The following is a 22,744-nucleotide window of genomic DNA, read 5'->3' as shown; positions in this document are numbered from 1 at the left end:
TATAGTGTATATAGTTACAGTATCTAGACTGTGCTTACAGCGATTGGCTGAGAGCTAAGCCACGCCTACTGTCTGGGCCTTAAAGGGTTGTGTCCCTTGCCAGGTCAGATCATTCCGGACTGGTTGGCCACCTGTGAAGAGCTCCTGTCTTTTGCTAATAAAAGCCTTGGTTTGGATCAACAAGTCTTTGATTCTTTCGACGAGCTCTACAATATGCACTGCCCAATTACACCTAATCTACCAATACTGTACATTTTGGAGGGTGGGTGGAAACTGGGGCACCCGGGGGAAACCCATGCGGGTCACAGGGAGAGCGTACAAAATCCTTACAGCATTGGATTCAAACCCAGGTCGCTGGCGCTGTAATAGCGTTGTATTAATCACAAACTGTGCCGCCCAGTAAATCTGACCAGTACATTTAACGGTAAATCAGTACTTACTCTGATTTAACGCTAATGCGGGAGCATAAATGACGATGCCAGTGTAGAGAACCTGCAACAAAACGTGATATCTTTAATCAATACTTTCGCCTATAGCTGTATTTAATACTACAACAGTGGCTTCATCTACTTTACTCAGATAATGAGGCCTTGCTAGATTGTGACACAGGCTCAAGGTGGGTGATCTGAATGAAACACAAGGAGTTGGCTACTACCTGCAGGTGTCTCCTTATTTGCTCTTTGGAAGGCAATGAATCTCAGCTTGCCTCTTTCTCTTTATCTTAGTTTTTATCCTATGGGCTATTGAGTGTGAGAGACGTCTTTGGACCGCCGACTGACATACTCTCCACCATCCAAAACAGAGGAAGGATAAAATAGAGGGCACAACCTGGCATGCAATTCTAGCACAGAGTTACCTCCACAAAGATCTGGGCACTGGTTGAAGAGCTGACTCCCACAGATGAATCAAATCACAGATAATACCTTCCCTGGTCACATCCTGACCCAGTGGCAGCACAGAACCACCTAAGGTAGTGACACAATGGTGTACACATAGAGAAGATTAGTCCTGGGAGTTCACAAACATGATCTTCAGTTATCTTAGGCCACCAGGTCAAACACTGGCAAGGAAAATTCCTCCGAAGTACCACCAAACATCCTCTCTAAATTGATATGTTCAACAACACTTGGAAGGAATACTGATGGTAGCAAGAACATAGAGTTCTTGAAAACAATGAGAGAAATAAAGCAGGTGCCAGCAGCTCACAGGGGTGTGGAAAACAAAGAAGGAAATGTGAGATAATGTGAAAACATGAATTAAAAGAGAAAGAAAATTGGGAAGACATCCTGACATTAAGAGCAGATTGAAAGATTGAGAAACGCACGGACTTATAGGCAAAGAGAGACTGGACAGAAGGGGATGAAACAATGCAGAATAAAGTTTAAAGCATAAGTAAAACACAAAATTCTGCAGAATGCTGGGGAAACTCAGCAGGTCAGACAGTACCAGGTGGTAAGCTGCAAAGCCCATCACCAAGACTAGTTGGGTGGCACCATTGCTGGCTGAGATCAGAAGGGCATAGACTCCAGACCAGATCTGTGGCAGGTGAACATACCTGACCTTGTCTTCACAATCTACCTGCCCATAATTGGCATTAGTACGGTGACCACCCTACACCCCTAGTGGAGAGAAAGTCTAATCTTCAGACTGAGGACACCTTCTGTTATGTCAGATGTGAAGTGGGATAGATCAGAACAGACCTGGCAGCTCACAATTGGGCATCTCACATAGCAGAGATGCATTTCACCACAACCTGACGTATCTCTTACTCCACCATAAACAATAAGTCTGGATGTCTACCCTGTCTCAGTGAGGAGTGTAGAAGAACACATTTGGAGGCAATGGGCAGGCCTAAAAATGAGGTGTCAACTTTTAATGAAATTGCAGATCAGGGCTATACACATGGTGAAAGTCAAAAATGGCATGCAATACATAATTAAAGCAATCTCACAACCAACAGATCAAATCAAAGCATTTCAGTCCAACTACATCTGGTCATGGATGGTGATGGGCAATGAAACAGCTAAAGGCCAGGAGGAGCAGACTCCAACCCTTGATCTTGTGAGAGGGCCGAACAATTTGCACCCATGGTCAGTCAGAAGTAAATGGACAGGAGATCAGGCATGGTACTCACTGTTAGAATAATGTAGAAAGAGGTCCCAATGTACCGAGCTGCTTTGTTGTATCTCATCCCTAAATACTGAAAGCAATAATGAACATTTAGTGACTGCATTTGATTGACACAAACAATGAGTGTGTGTGCTGCAACATGTGATTAACTGGCATCCATTGTCTGCCTTGCCACCATCATGCAGCTGGTGTGTTGGCATGGTCAGCTCATATGTGAGATTTGCAGCTCATCATGTCCAGTTGGCTATGCATCAAGTGCTGTTAAATTCAAGTTCAAATTTATTATCATCCATTGACCACCTGTCAAGTACAACCCAACAAAACAGCATTCTCCAGTCTACAGAGCAAAAACATGCAAACACACAATCTGACTTAACACACATACATATTGATGGATACTTGACAGAAAAGACATGGAGGGCCAAAGGGCCTTCCAAGTTGAATGAGGCTAGCATCAGTGAAAGGGCAGGAGCCATGTGGCTGTGGGTACTCAGGCATTCTGCAGTGAGGCCATGACTTTACCCTTCCCCATCTCTACAATCGGCTCCAGCCTGCTAGAACCCAGAGAGGAGAATGCTGGCGCAGTTCTGCCCTTGGTCTTAATTGCTTCACCACTGACAACTCTGTCTCGAGACCTCTTCTGCTTTATCTCTTGACTAAATTTTTGACCATCTATCCTAATTTTCTTTTCCATAACTTGGTGCCAACTTTGGAATGACTAGCCTGCCATTAAGGGAGGGTTTGAACCTCATATTTATGTATTCATTGAAGGGATATGGCTATTTGTTCTCCATTCTTGAGTCCAATGGAATCATGCAAAACAGAATCAGTCCCTTCAGTCATCTTGTCCATACCAACCAATTGTGTTATTCATTCAAAAAGCTAATTATTGCACAGGCTCATGTTAGACTTCCCTGATCCAGGGAGAACAGGCCTAGCCATTCCAGTCTCTCCTTATAACTGAAACGTTCATTCCAAGTGCACATCTTGTGAATCTCTTCCTCATCCAGTTCAACACTGTCATACCCTTCACACATATAATGTGGTGACCAGAACTGAAATAGTACTCCAGCGGGGGTCTGTAGGAGCATAAACTCCTTGCTCTTGCATTCAGTGTTCTGCTAATGAAGACCAGTGATCCCATGGAAGCAGATACATTTTTATTGAAACCAAACACTATCCGTTAGAGGGAAACACTGAAGTCTGAAGACACAGTGATTGCAGTAAATGGATCTTCCAGTGGCCACCCATTTCAATTCCCTGTTCTATTCACTTGCTGACATGTCTGTCCATGCACTGCCAGACTGAGACCACCTGCAAATTGGAAGAACAACACCTCATCTTCCATCTGGGCACGCTTCAACCGGATGGCATTGACATCGACTTCTCTAGTTTCTGTTTAATCCACACCTCCCCATCTTTGTCCTCCTGTCTCCTTTCCTCTAGTTCTATCTCTTTCTTTCTTCCCTTTCCCCTCTGTCTCCTTTCACAGCACCAAAATTAATTCTCACCTTTCCTCTTATCATATCCAGTTAACACCTTTTGTTTGTTGGATTGGACACTTTCCACTCCACCTTTCTCTCTCAGTCTTTATTGAGACACCTGCCTGCTTTTTGCTTAAAGAAAGGCTCAGGCCAGAAATATCGGTAGTGTATCTTTACCTCATATACTGGAGAAATTCAGCAGGTTGAGCAGCATCAGTGGAGAAAAAGAATGGTTGACATTTCAAGCTGTGTGATGGTACACCACCGGCCTACTGCAGGGGGCAACCTCTGTACCTGCAGGAGTGTAAGGAGACAGGTCAACACCTGGCCGGCTGCCATTCAGTCGGCCTGAATGGTTCAAGCCCCACCCGGTCGGGTGTCAATCACCCTCCGGGATATAAGCCTGCGCCGCCTCCCGAGGCCTCACTCAGAGTTGCTGCACCCACAGCCAGCCTGGCTCTGTGGAAGTCTTTGTGAATTAAAGCCTGTTGTACAGTATTTACCTTGTGTGTGTCTGATTCTGTCTAACAGCGCACCACAATTTAATCCACAAAATTTTCCCACAGCTGCCATGGAAAACTCCTGAGCGTAGGGAGCCTCGAGGTCGACCCACGCCACTTGGAAGCCCAGACGCGCTTTGAGATCTGGCAGCACGCGGTCGAGGCAATCATCAAAGCACACGAAGGCGACATCCTGGACTCCGATCGGAAGAGGTTGGTCCTACTCCGGTCAAAGCTGGGTCTCCGTGCCTTCCAGGTAACCAAAGGCAGCTCCACATACAAGAGCGCAATGGACACACTCGAGAACTTGTACAAGCCCCCCATGAATGTGGTCTGTGCAAGGTACCTCCTCAAGACCAGAGTCCAGCAAACCGGGGAGACGGCTGAGTCTTACCTGGGACACTTGCGAGTTGGACCAACCATGTCTGGCTGAACCCGGGGTAGATGTACAGGAGGTCAAGAGGCTGATCCGGGATGCCTTCATCCGAGCGCTACGCTCGAGGGTCATCCAGCAGAAGCTGCTGGAAGACAACATCTATGCCCTAACCAGGACTGTGAAAGTGGTCCAAACCCTGGAAGCAGCAGCCCTGCACGTCGAAGCCTTCGATTCCAGGTTCCCCCAGGCTCCCTCATGGCCCTCTCACACTGCAGCTGCAACCCCAGGCCGAGCTGGGGAGGAGAATGTCGCTGCGGCAGGCACCCAGTGCCCCTACAAGTACTGTGGGTCCTGGTGTGGGTCAGATCGACAATCGCACCAAAACTGCCCAGCTAGGAACCAGTATTGTTCCCGATGCGGCAAGAAAGGCCACTTTGCAAAAGTGTGCCTCTCTAAACCTGCCGGCAGCTCAGCAGCCCTCTATGACCTCCCTACCTCCCCCACGGACCCCACCACATGCACATGCCAGGCAGCACCATTGTCCCCGTGACGACTTCCCCCTTCCCCGACTTCGACTGCGCAACATCCAGCACCGCCAGTGACTGTCACAGCGTGTGCCACGAGCGTCTGCTCTAGCACCAGCCCTCGCCGGCGCTGCTCACTTAGAACTACGGTGACATTACTTCCAGCTAACGGCGTGATGTCACTTCCTGCTGACGTAACGACGTCACTGCTGCCGGCCGTGATGATGTCACTTCCACTGGTACAGCGGACATGGCTAGGGAATGAGGCCAGGTACGCAGCGGCTCCCCACATGCCACTGCCATCCTAGGCCAGGCAGCACCCAACAAAGAGGGCCCAACGATGTTGAGAACGGCGTGGTCAACACGGGCGATGACCAGGCCGCCATACCGACACTCCCCATGCCTCCGGGTGCCAGCAGCTGCTGCACGCTACACCCAACGATCGACGTCAATTTGGTCAACACAGGCGATGACCAGGCCGCCCTACTGATGCTCCCCATGCCTCCGGAGGCCATCGGCTACCGCATGCTACACCTCATGACCGATGTCAACATGGTCAACATGGGCGATGACCAGATCGCACTATTGACGCTCCCCATCCCTCCGGTTAGCGGCGACTCCGACTCCGAGATGGTCCTGGCCGCCACCAGGCTGAACCAGGGACATCCCCCACGATCTCGGGTGCTCGATGATGGACGTGCGAGTCAACGGGCAGGTAACAAAGTGCCTGTTGGACAGTGGCAGGACCAAGAGCTTCATTCACCTGAGTGTGGCCCACTCCCTAAGGTTAAAGGTCCACCCCACCACCAGCTCGATCGCCCTCACCACCAAGGATAAGACTATTGGTACCCTCGGGTGCTGCTCGGTCGATATAACGGTGGGAGGGGAGACTTACACAGGAATCAGGCTCCTGGTCATGCCCAAACTCTGCGCACCACTCCTCCTGGGCCTGGATTTCCAGCACCACCTGCAGAGTGTCACACTTGCCTTCGGGGGCGCCCCAACCTCCACTCACATTGCACAGGAAGCCAACCTACCAACCCTGGCCAACCTGAGACCTCTCCACACTGCGCATCACCCCATCGGCACTCCTTCCACATCTTGCGCTAGGAAGCAAGTCGATTGCCACCAGAAGTAGGAGTTATTGCGTTGCAGACAGGGACTTCATCGAGGAGGAGGTGCGGTGACTCCTGGCGGAAGGCATTATAGAGCCCAGTCACAGCCCTTGGAGAGCCCAAGTCCTGGTGGTCAAAGGGGGAAGTAAGCCGAGGATGGTTGTGGATTACAGCCAGACCATTAATTGGTACACCCAGCTGGATGCCTACCCCCTGCTGAGGATCGCCGACATGGTCAATGAGATAGCCCGGTACCGGGTTTTCTCCACGATTGACCTGAAGTCAGCGTATCAACAAATCCCCATCCACCCGAAGGGCAAGCCCTACTCCGCCTTTGAGGCGGACAGGCGCCTGTAACAGTTCCGCCCGGTTCCTTTTGGGGTCTCAAACGGGGTCTCCGTCTTCCAGTGGGAAATGGATCGCATGGTAGACATGCACAAACTGAAAGCGACGTTCTCATATCTGGATAACGTCACTATCTGCGGCCGTGACCAGCAGGACCATGACACTAACCTGGAAAATTTCCTCCAGACGGCCGCAGAGGTGAACCTCACTTACAACAAGGAGAAGTGTGTGTTCAGCACCACTCGCCTCGCCATCCTGGGGTACATTGTGGCCCATGGAGTCGTCGCCCCAGATCCTGAAAGGATGCGCCCATTAATGGAGTTGCCCCCGACCCCCCCCCCGCAACGCTATAGGCCCTCCGCAGGTGCCTGGGCCTGTTCTCTTATTACTCTCAGTGGGTCCCTTGCTTCTCGGACAAGATCCGCTCACTGGCCCAAGCCACAACTTTTTCCCTCCCGCCTGAGGCGCAGGGAGTCTTCACCCACATCAGCCAAGACATCGTGGATGCCACGATGCAGGCTGTGGATGAGGACTCCCCCTTCCAGGTGGAGAGCGATGCCTACGAGGTGGCCCTCGCTGCTACCCTCAACCAAGGGGGGTCACCCCGTCGTCTTCTTCTCCAGAACCTTCCACGGCTCCGAGCTAGGGCACTCCACCATTGGAAAGGAGGCCCAGGCGATTGTGGAAGCGGTCCCCCACTGGCCCCACTACCTGGCTGGCAGGAGATTCACGCTCCTCACGGACCAGCGGGCCGTGGCGTTTATGTTTAACACTACCCACAAGAGCAAGATCAAGAACAACAAATCCTGCGCTGGAGAGTTGAGCTCGCAACCTTCAGCTACGACATCCAGTACCGCCCCGGGAAGTTTAACGACTCCCCTGATGCCCTCTCTCTCACCTGCGTGTCTATGCTTGACAACAGGTTGCAGGCATTTCATGAGTTCCTCTGCCATCCGGGCATCACCCAGTTGTACCATTTCATTAAGTCCCGAAATCTGCCATACACCATCAGGGACGTCAGGGACAGGAGCGAGGCCTGTCGGGTCTGTGCGGAATTTAAACCCTGCTTCTTCCGCCGCCCCCCCAGGCCCACATTGTAAAGGCTACTCGGCCTTTCGAGCGTCTCGACATGGACTTCAAAGGGATCCTTCCTCACGGTAATGGACAAGTACTCACGCTTCCCTTTCGCCATCCCTTGTCCGGACACCTCCACTACCATCGTCATCAGGGCCTTGGGGCAGATTTTCCCCATGTTTAGCTACCCCACCTTAATCCACAGCAACCGGGGGTCTAGTTTCATGAGCAAGGAGCTACGCCAGTACCTGACGGCGAGGGGCATCGCGACCAGTCGCACGACAATCTATAACCCCACATGCAATGGGCAAGTGGAACGCAAGAATGGGATGGTCTGGAAGGCAGACCTCCTGGCTCTCAGGTCAAAAGGGTGGGCCATTGAGTACTGGCAGGATGCCCTGCCTGAGGCGCTCCATGCCATTCGGTCACTGCCGTGCATGGCTACCAACGAGACCCCTCACGAACGTCTGTTCTCATTCCCCAGGAGGTCGGCGACTGGAATGTCACTCCCAGCATGGCTCACGTCCGTGGGACCAGTGCTTCTGAGTAAGCATGTGTGGACACACAAGGCCGAAGCCCTGGTAAAGCAGGTTTTCCTCATTCATGCAAACAACTACACTTACGTTAGGTTTGGCAGTGGCAGGGAGGACACTGTTTCAACCAGGGACCTGGGATCAGCAGAAGCACCCACCACACTACGTCACCCTCCAACCCAGGTCAACGCTGACCGGGCATACATTCCCTCCCCAGTCAGCTATGGGGCACGCAGGGCCTCCTTGACCTCCAGGGTCCTACTTCAGCCTTAGGAAACAAACCCACCCCCCCCCGCATACGTCGTCCCCGGCCCCCCTGGCCACCCCTCCATGCGGCACCACACCAGCCACACACACCCCTGCCGCCAGCCCCCCCACATCCCCTCTGACCAGAGACCAGGAGCCAGTCCTACGACAGTCATAGAGACCCCGGCGGTCGCCAAGTCGTCTCAACCTGTAAATATTTTATGTGTATAGTGGGTGCGATTCCTTGTTACTGTCCCCCCCCGGGACAATTTTAAAGAAGGGGGTGAATGTGATGGTACACTACCAGCCTACTGCAGGGGGCAACCTCTGTACCTGGCCGGCTGTCAATCAGTCGGCCTGAATGGATCAAGCCCCATGCGGTAGGGTGTCAATCACCCTCCGGGATATAAGCATGTGCTGGCCACCTGAGGCCTCACACAGAGTTGCTGCAGCCAGAGCCAGCCTAGATCTGTGGAAGTTTGTGGATTAAAGCCTGTTGTACAGTCTTTACCTTATGTGTGTCTAGATTCTGTCTCACAGCGCACCACAAGCTGAAATGTTTAATCAGCACTTAGGAAAGTGTTCAGGAACAGTATAAAGAGGTCAAGGTGGGAGGGGTGAGGCAGAGGTTCTACATGGGATGGGTGAACCAGGCAGTGGTTCAACATGATTGACAGATGAAGAGGCCAGACAAAGGGAAAGGCAAGAAAAGCAAATAGTTCAGCTGGAGGAAGATGTGTCATACAGGGTGGGATGGGTGATGAGAAGACAAAGGCTGCCAGAGCTGGTAAAGAAGGAGACAATGATGGCGTAAAGAGAGATCAATTGGAACCAGAAGGAAAGGGGGAGGAGTGGAGAGAGTGGATTAAGCCAGAGAGGAGATGAGAATGTGGGTGATAGAACCAAAGAGGAGGGTTGAAGGGGTAGCAGTGGTTAGGAAGGGGAACAAAAGGGGGAGGGGGAGGTGGGAAGAGCTGAAGAGGTACAGAAGAAGAGAGGGAACTCATTACTCGAAACTGAAAAATTCTATGTCCATACCAAACTTCCCAGGTGGAATATGAGATGGTGTTCCTCCACTTACCTGGAAGTAGAGAAGACCCAGGACAGAAAGGATAGTGTGGAAATGGGAAGGGGATGTCGCATAGGACATAGAACAGTACAGCACAGTTCAGGTGTTTTGCCGATCTTTATATATAGCTGCCCCCCAAAAAATGAAACCCTCCCTTCCTTATAACCCTCTATTTTTCTTTCATCCATGTGCTTGAATGCCCCTCTTGTTCCAGCCTCCATACCTACCACCACCACCTCTGACAATCCATTCCAGACCCCCACAATTCTCTGTGCAATAAACTTACACCTGATGTCTCCCCTAAACTTTCCTATCTTCACTTTGTACAGACAGGCATGCACCCGGGAACTCAGGGACCATTGCAGACAGAGTGTAGATGTTCTCTAAACAATACACCTTTTTCCAGCCTGTGATGGGGGCCCCTGCTTCACTGCCCCACTCCATCCTCACCATGTTCTGTTTACACTGTTCCTGTTTTAACTTCCCTCAGTGCCATTGAAGAGTTTCAGCTCAAAACATTGACCATTCTTTTCTCCCACTGATGCAACTCCCCCTGCTGGTTGTGTCTAATCACAGTCTCAAGAGGTCAATCATTCAGGACTGCAAAGAGGAAACTCTTTCAACTGGCAAATATTGAATCTTTCGGATTTATTAGGACTGTGAAGGCTTAGTTGTTGAATGTATTCAAGATATTGATGAATACATATTTGGATATTAAAGAAATTGAAAAATCTGTGGTTAATGCTGGAAATCCATTTCCTCCAGCTGCAACTAGACCCCACCATCAGACACATCTACCCCTCTCCACCCCTTTCCACCTTCTGCAAGGTTTCACTATTTCTGTACTTCCCTTTTCCACCTCTCCAAGACCACTGGTACTTTCGCCTACAACCGCAGGACATGCAACACTTGCTCTCACACCTCTTCCCTCCCCATTGTCCAGTGTCCCCAACACCCCTCCCAGTTGAGGCAAAGATCTGAGTTTGTATTAAAAACTGGAGTTCAATCAGGGAGAAAAACAGTCTACTCCTGCTCTCCTTTCAACTGTTCTAATGAATCTGCAGGTCTGGTTGAAGTAAAAACACAATACTGGAAAACTCGCAGGTCAAAAAGTATACTTTATCTTTCTTTGGCTTGGCTTCGCGGACGAAGATTTATGGAGGGGGTAAAAAGTCCACGTCAGCTGCAGGCTCGTTTGTGGCTGACAAGTCCGATGCGGGACAGGCAGACACGATTGCAGCGGTTGCAAGGGAAAATTGGTTGGTTGGGGTTGGGTGTTGGGTTTTTCCTCCTTTGCCTTTTGTCAGTGAGGTGGGCTCTGTGGTCTTCTTCAAAGGAGGTTGCTGCCCGCCAAACTGTGAGGCGCCAAGATGCACGGTTTGAGGCGTTATCAGCCCACTGGCGGTGGTCAATGTGGCAGGCACCAAGAGATTTCTTTAGGCAGTCCTTGTACCTTTTCTTTGGTGCACCTCTGTCACGGTGGCCAGTGGAGAGCTCGCCATATAACACGATCTTGGGAAGGCGATACTTTATAGAGCAAAGATAAAGATACATAATCAACGTTTTAGGCTTGAGTCCTTCAACAAGGTATGGACAAAATGTAGGCAGGTGCCCAAATGGATTTTGCAAGGGTTTGAAGAGTAGTATGTCACTCATAAACTTGTGGAGATTGGTCCTTTGCCGATGGAAAGTTTTTGCTGCATTATCTGCTTGTTAATGGGATTGTAAGAAATGGCAGTGCACATTGCAGATACTGTGTGAGATGATAATCAGAGGATGAAATCTATACATTCACTCTCTGTGAATCCAGAGCCTGGGCAATGTCCTTGATGGTGGGGTGAGCAGCAAATTGAGAACCGTGGCAAATGCCAGCTGCTGGAGCGTGGAAGACTCCTGAGGTGAGGACGTTGAGAGTCAAATTGACTGCAGTAACCCCCACCGAGGGGCCACCCCCAGGATTGAGAGCTTCTCTGTGGCACCAATCTTGGGGAGAACAGGTTTAGCAGGGGGTTGAAGAGTAGTATGTTACTGAGGACCTTGTGGGAATAGGCAGATGAAAAGTTTTTGCCTCTTGAGCTAGCCTTCAGTATGGAGCACTGCCAGTGGCAATAGCACTGAGCCACTCATTGAATGAATATCTCAGCAGGTGAGTTTTGGAAAACAGGTCCCCTGGAGCTTAAGCACATCTCGTGTTCTCTGGAAAGTAGCCTGTGCATAGTTCTGAAACTGAATAGTCTAATTTCCTGACCCCAGCAGATTCTATTTTTGGATTGATGTTAAATGCACTCAGAGTTGAATGACAGGTAATTCCAAGAAGAAGTAAAACCTGAAAGTCTGCAGCCACTGTGATTGAAGTAAAAACAATGCTGGAGAAACTCAGAAGGTCAAACAGTGTCCTTTATATCAAAGATAAAGATACATAACCATCGTAACAGACTTCAGCACTTCATCAAGGTATGAAAAAATGTAGGCAGCTCAAGCCCAGAACATTGGTTATGTACCTTTATCTTGGTGATATTCAGTAACACTGTTTGACCTGCTGAGTTTTTATTATATATAGAATGTGCGGTTACAGATTATGAATCAAATGGATATACATCATAAACAGTCATTGATTCCCCACAGCTCTATTGTTCAAATAATAAAAACAGTAGAAAATATATATAATGTAAAGTAACAAACTAATCCTGATCTAAATAAAGTAGCCTGGCCCTACTGAGTTTCTCCAGCATTATGCTTTTACTTTTAATTCCAACTCCCTTTGTCCAGATCCAGGGTGGTTTTTTTTTTGACTTAGAAAACATACCATAAGGAAGGGAGGACTCGCATTTTGTTTCCCAGTACGCCTTTGTGGTGAAACCACTGTTAATACTGTTCGTATGTGTATGGCTGGCCCACCCCTTGCTGACTGTACCCGTGGCTTCTCCCCCTTGATGTCCCCTCATAAAGGGAGTAACACCATAACCCTTCCCACAGAACAAGCTTGGGTTTCAGCATATCATCCTTTATTACACACAATCTTTGCAGGAGGTTCATCATCACCCATAGTGGATCAAGGAGTTCTCCGAACATATGAATGGCATCTTCCCCAAGGTTGGATACATCAGCATTACTGGCATCCCATGTGTGGAGACAAATACGGCCTGCATTCATGCTCATCAGGGCTCTCATGAGTAACCAGACCCTTCCAGCAACCTGAAGTTCATGAAGGTCAATGTGACACCTTCATCCTCAGGGCATGCTCTCTGCCTGACCTTGTCCCAGGAAGTAAAGGTCTACTTCTATGGCTTCTCACTCCACTTCACAGCCCCAACACATCTGCTGGAGCAAGACCAGCATAGAACCAGATCTATTATGGAAAAGGTCATTGACCTGAAAAATGTGGTTTACCTGCCCTCATCAATCCAGGGTGCTTTGCTGGACATGCGAGGGCTGGGGATGCTTCAAGAATAACAGGCAGGAATGGGTCAAAGAGCATCAGTGGTGAAAGGATGAGAAGTACTATGGTGCGCTGTTAGACAGAATCAGACACACACAAGATAAAGACTGTACAACAAGTTTTAATCCACAAAGACTTCCACGAAACCAGGCTGGCTCTAGCTGCAGCAACTCTGTGTGAGGCCTCGGGAGGCCGGCGCAGGCTTATATCCTGGAGGGTGATTGACACCTGACCAGGTGGGGCTTGATCCATTCAGGCCGACTGATTGACAGCCGGCCAGGGGTTGTCCTGTCCCCTTACACACCTGCAGGTACAGAGGTTGCCCCCTGCAGTAGGCCGGTGGTGTACCACCACATTCACGATCTTCTTTAAAATTGTCCCAGGGTTGGGGGGGAGGGGCAGTTACAAGGAATCACTCCCACTATACACATAAAATATTTACAGGTTGAGATGCCTCAGCGGCTGCCGGGGTCTCTGTGACCGTCGTAGGACTGGCTCCTGGTCACTGGTCAGAGGGAATGTGGGGGGGGGCGGCTGGCAGCCGGGGTGTGTGTGGCTGGTGTGGTGCTGCGCGGAGGGGTGGCCAGGGGGGCCGGGGTCGACGTATGTGGGTCGTATTGGATGGGTGGGGGGGGTGGGTTAGTCTCCTAAGGCTGAAGCAGGCCCCTGGAGGTCAAGGAGGCCCTGCGTGCCCCATAGCTGCCTGGGGATGGGGATGTATGCCCGGTCAGCGTTGTCCTGGGTTGGAGGGTGGCGTGGTGTGGTGGGTGCTCCTGCTGGTGCCAGGTCCCTGGTTGAGACGGTGTCCTCCCTGCCACTGCCAAACCTAACGTAAGTGTAGTTGTGGTTTGCAAGAAGGAGGAAAACCTGCTCTACCAGGGCTTCGGCCTTGTGTGTCCGTACATGCTTACCCAGAAGCACCGGTCCCGGGGATGTGAGCCAAGCTGGGAGTGACATTCCAGTCGCCGACCTCTAGGGGAATGAGAACAGACATTTGTGAGGGGACTCGTTGGTAGCCGTGCCCAACAGTGACCGAATGGCATGGAGCGCCTCGGGCAGGGCATCCTGCCATTACTCAACGGTCCACCCTTTTGACCTGAGAGCCAGGAGGACTGCCTTCCAGACCACCCCATTCTTGCATTCCACTTGCCCGTTGCCTCTCGAGTTATAGCTTGTCATGCAACTGGTCGCGATGCCCCTCAACATCAGGTACTGGCACAGCTCCTTGCTCATGAAACTGGTTTACACTCCGCACAGACCCGACAGGCCTCGGTCCTGTCCCTGACGTCCCTGATGGTGGACGGAAGGTTTTGGGACTTAATAAAATGGTACAACTGGGTGACGCCCGGATGGCAGAGGGACTCATGCAATGCCTGCAACCTGTCGACAAGCATAGACGCGCAGGTGAGAGAGAGGGCATCAGGGGAGTCGTTAAACTTCCCAGGGCGGTACTGGATGTCATAGCTGTAGGTTGCCAGCTCGACTCTCTAGCGCAGGATCTTATCATTCTTGATCTTGCTCTTGTGGGTAGTGTTAAAAATAAACGCCACGGCCCGCTGGTCCGTGAGGAGAATGAATTTCCTGCCAGCCAGGTAGTGGCACCAGTGGCAGACCGCTTTCACAATCACCTGGGCCTCCTTTTCAATGGTGGAGTGCCGTAGCTCGGAGCCATGGAGGGTCCTGGAGAAGAAGGCGACGGGGAAACCACCTTGGTTGAGGGTAGCAGCAAGGGCCACCTCGTAGGCATCACTCTCCACCTGGAAGGGGGAGTCCTCATCCACAGCCTGCATCGTGGCGTCCGCGATCTTGCCTGATGTGGGTGAAGGCTGCCTGCTCCTCAGGTGGGAGGGGAAAAGTTGTGGCTTGGGCCAGTGGGTGGACCTTGTCTGAGAAGCGAAGGACCCGCTGCAAGTAATAAGAGAACAGGCCCAGGCACCTGCGGGGTGGGGGGGGGGGGGGCGGGGGCAACTCCATTAATGGGCGCATCCTTTCAGGATCTGGGGTGACGACTCGATGGGCCACGATGTACCCCAGGATGGCGAGGCGGGTGGTGCTGAACACACACTTCTCCTTGTTGTAAGTGAGGTTCACCTCTGCGGCCGTCTGGAGGAAATTTTCCAGTTTAGCATCGTGATCCTGCTGGTCACGGCTGCAGATAGTGACGTTATCCAGATATAGGACCGCCGCCTTCAGCTTGTGCCAGTCTACTATGTGATCCATCTCCTGCTGGAAGACAGAGATCACGTTCGTGACCCCAAAAGGAACCCAGCGGAACTGGTTCAGGTGCCTGTCTGCCTCAAAGGTGGAGTAGGGCTTGCCTTTCGGGTGGATAGGAATTTGATGATAAACCAACTTCAGGTCAATCGTAGAGAAAACCTGGTAGCAGGCTATCTCATTGACCATGTCAGCAATCCTCGGCAGGGGGTAGGCATCCAGCTGGGTGTACCAATTAATGGTTTGGCTGTAATCCACGACCATCCTCGGCTTACTTCCCCCTTTGACCACCAGGACTTGGGCTCTCCAAGGGCTGTTACTGGGCTCTATAACGCCTTCCGCCAGGAGTCGCTGCATCTCCGCCTTGATGAAGTCCCTGTCTGCATCGCAATACCGCTTACTTCTGGCAGCGATCAGCTTGCAGCCTAGCGCAAGATGTGGAAGGAGTGCCGGTGGGGTGATGCGCAGTATGGAGAGGCCTCAGGTTGGCCGGGGATGGTAGGTTGGCTTGCTGTGTAATGTGAGTGGAGTTGGGGCCCCCCGAAGGCAAGTGTGACACTCTGCTGGTGGCACTGGAAATTCAGGCCCAGGTGGAGTGGTGCGCAGAGTTTGGGCATGACCAGGAGCCTGAATCCTGTGTAAGTCTCCCCTTCCACCGTTATATCGACCGAGCAGCACCCGAGGGTACCAATAGTCTTATCCTTGGTGGTGAGGGCGATCGAGCTGGTGGTGGGGTGGACCTTTAACCTTAGGGAGTGGGCCACGCTCAGGTGAATGAAGCTCTCGGTCCTGCCACTGTCCAACAGGCATTTTGTTACCTGCCCATTGACTCACATGTCCATCATCGAGCACCCGAGATCATGGGGATGTCCCTGGTTCAGCATGGTGGTGTCCAGGACCATCTCGGAGTCGGAGTCGCCGCTATCCGGAGGGATGGTAACCGTCGATAGGGCGACCTGGTCATCGCCTGTGTTGACCACGTTGACATCAGTCGTGAGATGCAGCATGCGGTAGCCGATGGCCTCCGGAGACGTGGGGAATGTCGGGAGGGTGGCCTGGTCATCGACTGTGTTGACCACATTGCTGTCGGTCGCTGGGTGTTGTTTGCAGCAGCTGATGGCACCTGGAGGCTTGGGGAGGGCAGCCTGGCCATTGCCCATGTTGACCACATTGTTCTCAACATCGTCAGGAGCGCTCTGTGTCGGGTGCTGCCTGGTCCAAGATGGCGGCGGCACGTGGGGAGTTGCTGCGTGGCTGGCCTCCTTTCCCAGCCGTATCCACTGCGCTGGGGGAAGTGATGTCATCACGGCCGGTGGCAGTGACGTCGTTACGTCAGCTGGAAGTGACATCACACCGTGAGCCGGAAGTTACGATACTGGAGGTCTCAGTGAGCAGCACCAGCGAGGGCGGGGGCTGATGCAGATGCTCGTGGCACACGCTGTAATGGTCACTGGCAGGGTTGGATGTTGTGTGGTCGAAGTCGGGGAAGGGGACAATGGCCCCGCCCAGTACGCGGGGGAGGTAGGGAGGTCATAGAGGGCTGCTGAGCTGCCGGCAGGTTTAGAGAGGCATACTTCTGCAAAGTGGCCTTTCTTGCCGCATCGGGAACAATACTGGTTCCTAGTTGGGCAGTTTTGGCGCAATCGTCGATCTGACCCACAGAACTTACAGGGGCGCCAGGCGCCTCCCGCAGCAACATTCTCCTCCCCAGCTCAGCCTGGGGCTGCAGCTGCAGTGTGAGAGGGCCAGGAGGGAGCCTTGGGGAACCTGGAATCGAAGGCTTCGACGTGCAGGGCTGCTGCTTCCAGGGTTTGGACCACTTTCACAGTCCTGGTTAGTGCATAGATGTTGTCTTCCAGCAGCTTCTGCCTGATGGCCCTCGAGCATAGCCCTCGGACGAAGGCATCCTGGATCAGCATCTCGACCTCCTGTACACCTACCCCCGGTTCAGCCAGACACAGTCGGGCCAACTCTCGCAAGTGTCCCAGGTAAGTTTCAGCCGTCTCCCCGGATTGCTGGACTCGGGTGTTGAGGAGTTACCTTGCACAGACCACATTCATGGGGGGCTTGTTCAAGTTCGCGAGCGTGTCCGTGGAGTACGTGGAGCAGCCTTTGGTTACCTGGAAGGCGCAGGGACCCAGCTTTGACCAGAGTAGGACATACTTCTTCCGATCAGAGTCCAGGATGTCGTCCTCGTGTGCTTCAATGATTGCCTCAACCACGTGCTGGCAGATTTCGAAGCGCATCTGGGCTTCCAAGTGGCGTGGGTCAACCTCGAGGCTCCCTGCGCTCAGGAGTTTTTCCATGGCAGCCGTGGGAAAATTTTGTGGACTAAATTGTGGTGTGCTGTTCGACAGAATCAAACACACTCAAGGTCAAGACTTACAACAGAGACTTCCACAGAGCCAGGCTGGCTGTGGGTGCAGCAACTCTGTGTGAGACCTCGGGAGGCCGGCTAGGCTTATATCCCAGAGGGTGATTGACACCCGACCGGGTGGGGCTTGATCCATTCAGGCCAACTGATTGACAGCCGGCCAGGTGTTGACCTGTCCCCTTACACTCCTGCAGGTACAGAGGTTGCCCCCTGCAGTAGGCCGGTGCTGTACCATCACAAGTACTACAGGGGCATGTCCCAGAACCTCAGGTTGAGATTCTGGCAAAGTGAAGAAGAGATGCAGCAGGTTCAATGGTTCTTTGTGGAATCATTGGCCAACGTGTGTGTGCATGCGCGTGTGTGCGTGCGTGCGCGTGTGTGTGCGTGCGCATGCGTGTGCGTGTGTGTGTGTGTGCGCGCATGTGTGTGTGTGTGCATGTGTGTGTGTGTGCGTGTGTGTGTGTGTGTGTGCGCGTGTGTGTGTGAGAGAGAGAGAAAACTAATGAGAAGACTTTGAGGTAAAGTGGCTTTATTTGGGCAGCAAGATTTGTGAGTTTGAACAGTCTAAGGACTGAATCAATCTTAATATGCACTTCATTTCTGCTTTAAGCAACAATTTAAAAAAAGCTTGATGCTTCGTAATCACTTCTGAAGTACAATTTAACAGACCTTCAAGTTCAACATGACTTTAAAATAATGGACCTTAAAACTGACTTTTCAGAATTGAGTTTTAAACTGCAACGGTTTAAAATTTGATCTCACACATTTATACAATGACATTTGCACAGAGTGAGGTTTAAGCTTAGAGTTAAGAAAGTTTAGAGTTAAGTGAGAACTGTTATGTGATTAATAGTTTAATAAAAATTATTATTTTGAATTTACCATTGCTGTTCCTGTGTTAGTACTAATGAAAGTTTGTAACACTATACACAAATAACTATGTGCAAATAAAAACTACCGCATTCAGCAAGCAAACAATTATAAAAGTATTGACAGTACAATGTGAGTGCAGGACCACTCAGTGCTGTGATTTAAGGTTCAGCAGGGCCTGCTGGTTCAAGAGTGAAGGCTCCTGTAGCGCCTACCGGATGGGAGAAGAGTAAAAAGTCCATAGTTTGGGTGCGATGCATCTTTGATGATGTTCTTCACCTACCCAGACAATGTTCTAGATAGATGTTCTCAATGGTGGACAATTGAATGCCAATAATCTGTTGGGTAGTTTTCACCACCCACTGAAGTGCTTTATAGTCCGATATGAGAGGATTGCCTCACCACACCAAGCTGCTGTAGGTAAGTCTGCTCTCATTGGTACAGCGGTAAAAATCCATCAGTATCCTGGGACAAAGGTGAACTTTCTTCATGCTCTGCAGGGAAATGAAGGCGCTGTTCTGCTTTTTTGATCAGGAAGGAGGAGTTCAGGGACCAGGTAAGAAATTTAAAGCTTGATACATGTTCCCCCACAATTCCATTGATGTAAATAGGGACATCATTGTGGCTTCCAGCGTGTCTGAAGTCCACAATCATCTCCTTAGTTTTCTGAGTGTTAAGTGCCAAATTCATTTCCTCTGGAAATTACTTGTGTTTTAGCTATAACTCTTTTTTAGACATTTGAAAATGGACTCATTTCTGAGCCAAATAATAGAAACCTGATAACCATATCTGTTTTGTCAATAAACATTGATACTATATATTGATACTTAAAACACAGACAAACCACGAAAAACAACTAAAAATGTGATGAATTAAATTCAAGCAAACATGTGTTTGCATGTTTTTGCACTGAGGACGAGAGAATGCCGTTTCATCAGGCTGTACTTGTCCAATCGGGTGATAATAAACGAACTTGAAGTTGAAATGGAGGGGAAGATTTTTTTACAAGGCGTGGTAAGAATGCAGAGGAATTTAAAAACAAGTGGTTGAATTTTGAAGTTGAGACATCAGTGAATTAACTTGGCAAGAAATACAATGAAGCCATAAACAGAGGAGGACTTTGTATGAATTAAATACATGGAGCAAAGTCTTGGATGAGTTCCAGTTCAAAGCAGTATTAAATGGTATAATAACTCTAAGTGGTACAGGTAATCAAACGCAGAGGAGAATTTCAATAGCTCGAGACTTTGACCTACCTCATATGTGCTGGTGATGTTGAGTCTGTAGAATATGGGGAGGAAGATTTCAGCACTCACAATGGCAACTAATGAATAGCTGATGCAGAAGATCAAGAACATGGCCCCGTAGCGGTAAACCTCTGCTGGAGTCCCAATCACTGTAACCGCTGACATGAAGCTGGCAGTAAGTGACATTGCTACAGGCACTGCTCTCATTTGCCTACCTCCCAGCAAGAACTCGTTGTTGGACTGCTGGGCTCTGGCTTTAAACGCATGATAGACCCCAATGGACACAGACACGAGCAGCATGAGAATAAACACCACGTAATCCCAAGCGGAGAACCGCGCCACGGGCTGGAAGTAAATGGACATTTACAAGCAGGAGCAAAGTCAGAGATCAACAAAAATCAACTAAAATGAAGCTCTCTTCTCTTCAGTAATTATTGAAAAAGAGAGAAACAAGAAACAAAGCAATCTCAAAAGGAAATTTTATGAAGTTTGATTTGTTGAAAGTGAAAGGACCTCATGACAGGTAAAATGGAAAAAGAACTGCAGCCAAACCTAAAGAGACAGACAGAGACAGAGGTAACTCATTACTGACAGAGTTGAAACTGTACAAAGTGAACCTTTATACTGTGGAATGATTGGTCATCGCACTTCCTTCTGAAACTGTTTACAATAAAACCATTGTCCTGGCATTGATTCATAGCTGGTTTAATCTTCCAAACTGTTGACTGGAGTGAATAATTAACCTCCTCTCTAATTATAATCATTACATTGTCATTAAGATGGTGTTATCTGGCTCACTGTTGCTTATTCCGTACAAATATTTGGGAATATTGTTCAGAAATCACAACAATGGATCTGGAAGTGCGGGGCACATCCTTATTACCTCACCCATGTAAACACACTGTCCCCACATCTTCCCTTCTTCCCTCCATCCAGGGCCACAAACAGGCCTCCCAGGTGAACCAAAGCTTGAAGAGCACATCGTCCAACCTAATCAACTGCACTCGGTGTACTCAGTGTGGCCTCCTCTATGTTGGCAAGACCAAATACAGGTTGGGTGACTGCTTCTTCAAATGCCCACACATTGTGGATCTAAACGTGACCTTCTTGTTACCAACCATTCCAACTTTCCAACCATTCCTGTGGTGAAGTATCTGTCCTTTGCCATATCTATTGTCAGGATGAAACTCAATTTAAACTTGAGGAACAATGCAACATTATCCTCCTGGACAGTCTTAAACCTAACAACATGAATATCAATTTTTGTAATTTTTGGTAACCCCCCCCCCCCCACCTCATCTGATTTTATCTTTTTGACCTACTCCTGTACTTTACTGTGTATACTTGTGTAATAGTTGAGTTTTGGGAGCAATTTTTTGGGTCAAATTTGGAGTGTCGACTTTTACATGGATACTACTTTGGACCTCGGTAATTACCTGCATCGTTCAAGGCATTGGGACCAGATGGTAAGTCCGCATTCAGGGCATCGGGAACTCAGATGGGCAGACGGCCAGGGCAAGGGTCGGTGGTCGGGGCATCAGGAGCTCTGATGGCAGGAAGGGGGTGGGTCAACTTTTACATGTGATATACAGAAAGTGTCAGTGTTGGTGGTGTGAAATTGTTCAGTAAAAGGAGGTATAAGATGCTCCTTCCGTCAGATAGCCTATAGTTTAGCCTCTTAATCAGGGTCGCATGAAGCCATGCTTTGCAGATGGTGGATAGATTTTTACAAGCAGATTCTATAAATTGGAATTTATGGTTGTAAAACTAAAACACTGGACAGAAGAATCTGCTGATCAATGTCCAGGGTTACCCGCCCAGTATGAACACTGCAAATGAAAAAGGCAACAGAAACCACTTCAGTATTTCCCCCCTCCCCCCCAATATATAATCATGAACTTAACATCGACCGTAGTCTCAGCTCTAAGATGGAGCCTTTACCGAAGGAGAACAGGGGAGGCAGCAACTACTGTTGGGAGGGTTAGAGATCAGGATTGTCCACACCGAACACCAAAGCACCTGAATAAATGATATGGAAAATACACAATTTTTTGGCCAAAACGTGGGGGAGTTATCTTTTACACAGGATCAACTATTACAGTATTCTTTCTGTCCCTCTAACTTTTTCCACGCCTTCCCTTCCCAATGGATTCTCCACCTCCAATGCCTCTGCCCTATATCACTTCTGGGCTGCTCTCCAGCTTCTTTCCTCCTTTATATATGACAATTGACCTATTCTATATCTTCCTTGATCAAAGTGTCTACTGACCATTTCCACCCACTTAAGCTGTTTGACCTGCTGCGTTCCTCCAGCAATTCTTTTTCTGCTCAAGCTTTTGTCTTTGGAATTGCCCTTCCCGAGTCAGCATCATCTGATTCCATTTCCCAACTGCTGCCTTCATAACCACTGAAAAGGATGATTCTGTAACTTACCGACCCACCTAATTATCTTAATTACTTTGAATATTCCCACTCTACCATTGCCTGGAGCGCAGACTGACTGTCTTTTCTGATTCATATTGCAAAATGCAAGACCACAGAAACAGGGTATCGATTAGGAGGTCCTTGCTGGTTTCAAGCTCCTTCCACCACTCTTTGCTAAAGCGATATCTTCCTATCCCTTTCTCCCACATGAATTCATGGTGTGCGCTCCAACTTCAGAATGAACTGTACTTGAAGCACCTGTCATTTCCCCACCCTTAACCTTAATTTTTCTCTTTGGTTTATGCATTCACCGTTCCTTTTAATGATAATTTAATTTTGTCATTTAATTTTGCCAGATCTTTTTGTAAGCGCTTTCATTTGTTTTCTTGTCAATGCACAATGCCAGGAAATTGGGTCAAGGAATGCCTTTGGAGGTTCAGCATTTTAATAGTGAAAACTCAAGGGAAAATTGGGATCTTATTTCCATGTGATGAAAGTCTGCTCCTCCTGGCACATAAAAGAGGTCAGGTATTTGTAGGCGTGTCCACTAACCGAATGCCCACCACAACGCTCCTGCAGAAATGATCATTCGTGCATGCTTGGGCTGTGCTTTCTTTTTATTAAACAGCAGTAAACAACACACGAGGCGAATACAATCCAGAAATGAGTAGTAAAATCAGAAACATCAATATATTGCAATTCTTCAAACAACGTATAACCTTATAACATATTGAACAATATTATCCCTTTCTCCTCAATTTGGAATATTCAAAAAAGTGG

General features: G+C 49.5%; 1 protein-coding gene across 2 annotated transcripts in view; it reads right to left on the bottom strand.

Moving 5' to 3' along the window:
* Window positions 1-20,129, bottom strand: part of slc5a8l (solute carrier family 5 member 8, like) — a 51,518-nt gene extending 31,389 nt beyond the window's left edge. For both annotated transcript variants that reach the window (XM_069941426.1, XM_069941425.1), the window contains exons 1-3: window positions 19,550-20,129; window positions 2,135-2,200; window positions 441-492 (exon numbers count right to left, since the gene is read on the bottom strand). In XM_069941426.1, the coding sequence (XP_069797527.1) occupies window positions 441-492; window positions 2,135-2,200; window positions 19,550-19,903 (472 nt within the window). In that variant the 5' untranslated portion in view covers window positions 19,904-20,129. The remainder of the gene's footprint in view (window positions 1-440; window positions 493-2,134; window positions 2,201-19,549) is intronic.
* Between the last annotated feature and the right edge of the window lie 2,615 nt (window positions 20,130-22,744).

The sequence above is a fragment of the Narcine bancroftii genome, chromosome 5, assembly GCF_036971445.1.
Source record: "Narcine bancroftii isolate sNarBan1 chromosome 5, sNarBan1.hap1, whole genome shotgun sequence".
In the NCBI taxonomy this organism is placed as follows: domain Eukaryota; kingdom Metazoa; phylum Chordata; class Chondrichthyes; order Torpediniformes; family Narcinidae; genus Narcine; species Narcine bancroftii.
The sequence above is the reverse complement of the archived record's forward strand: the minus strand, read 5'-3'. Positions and strand labels throughout refer to the sequence as shown.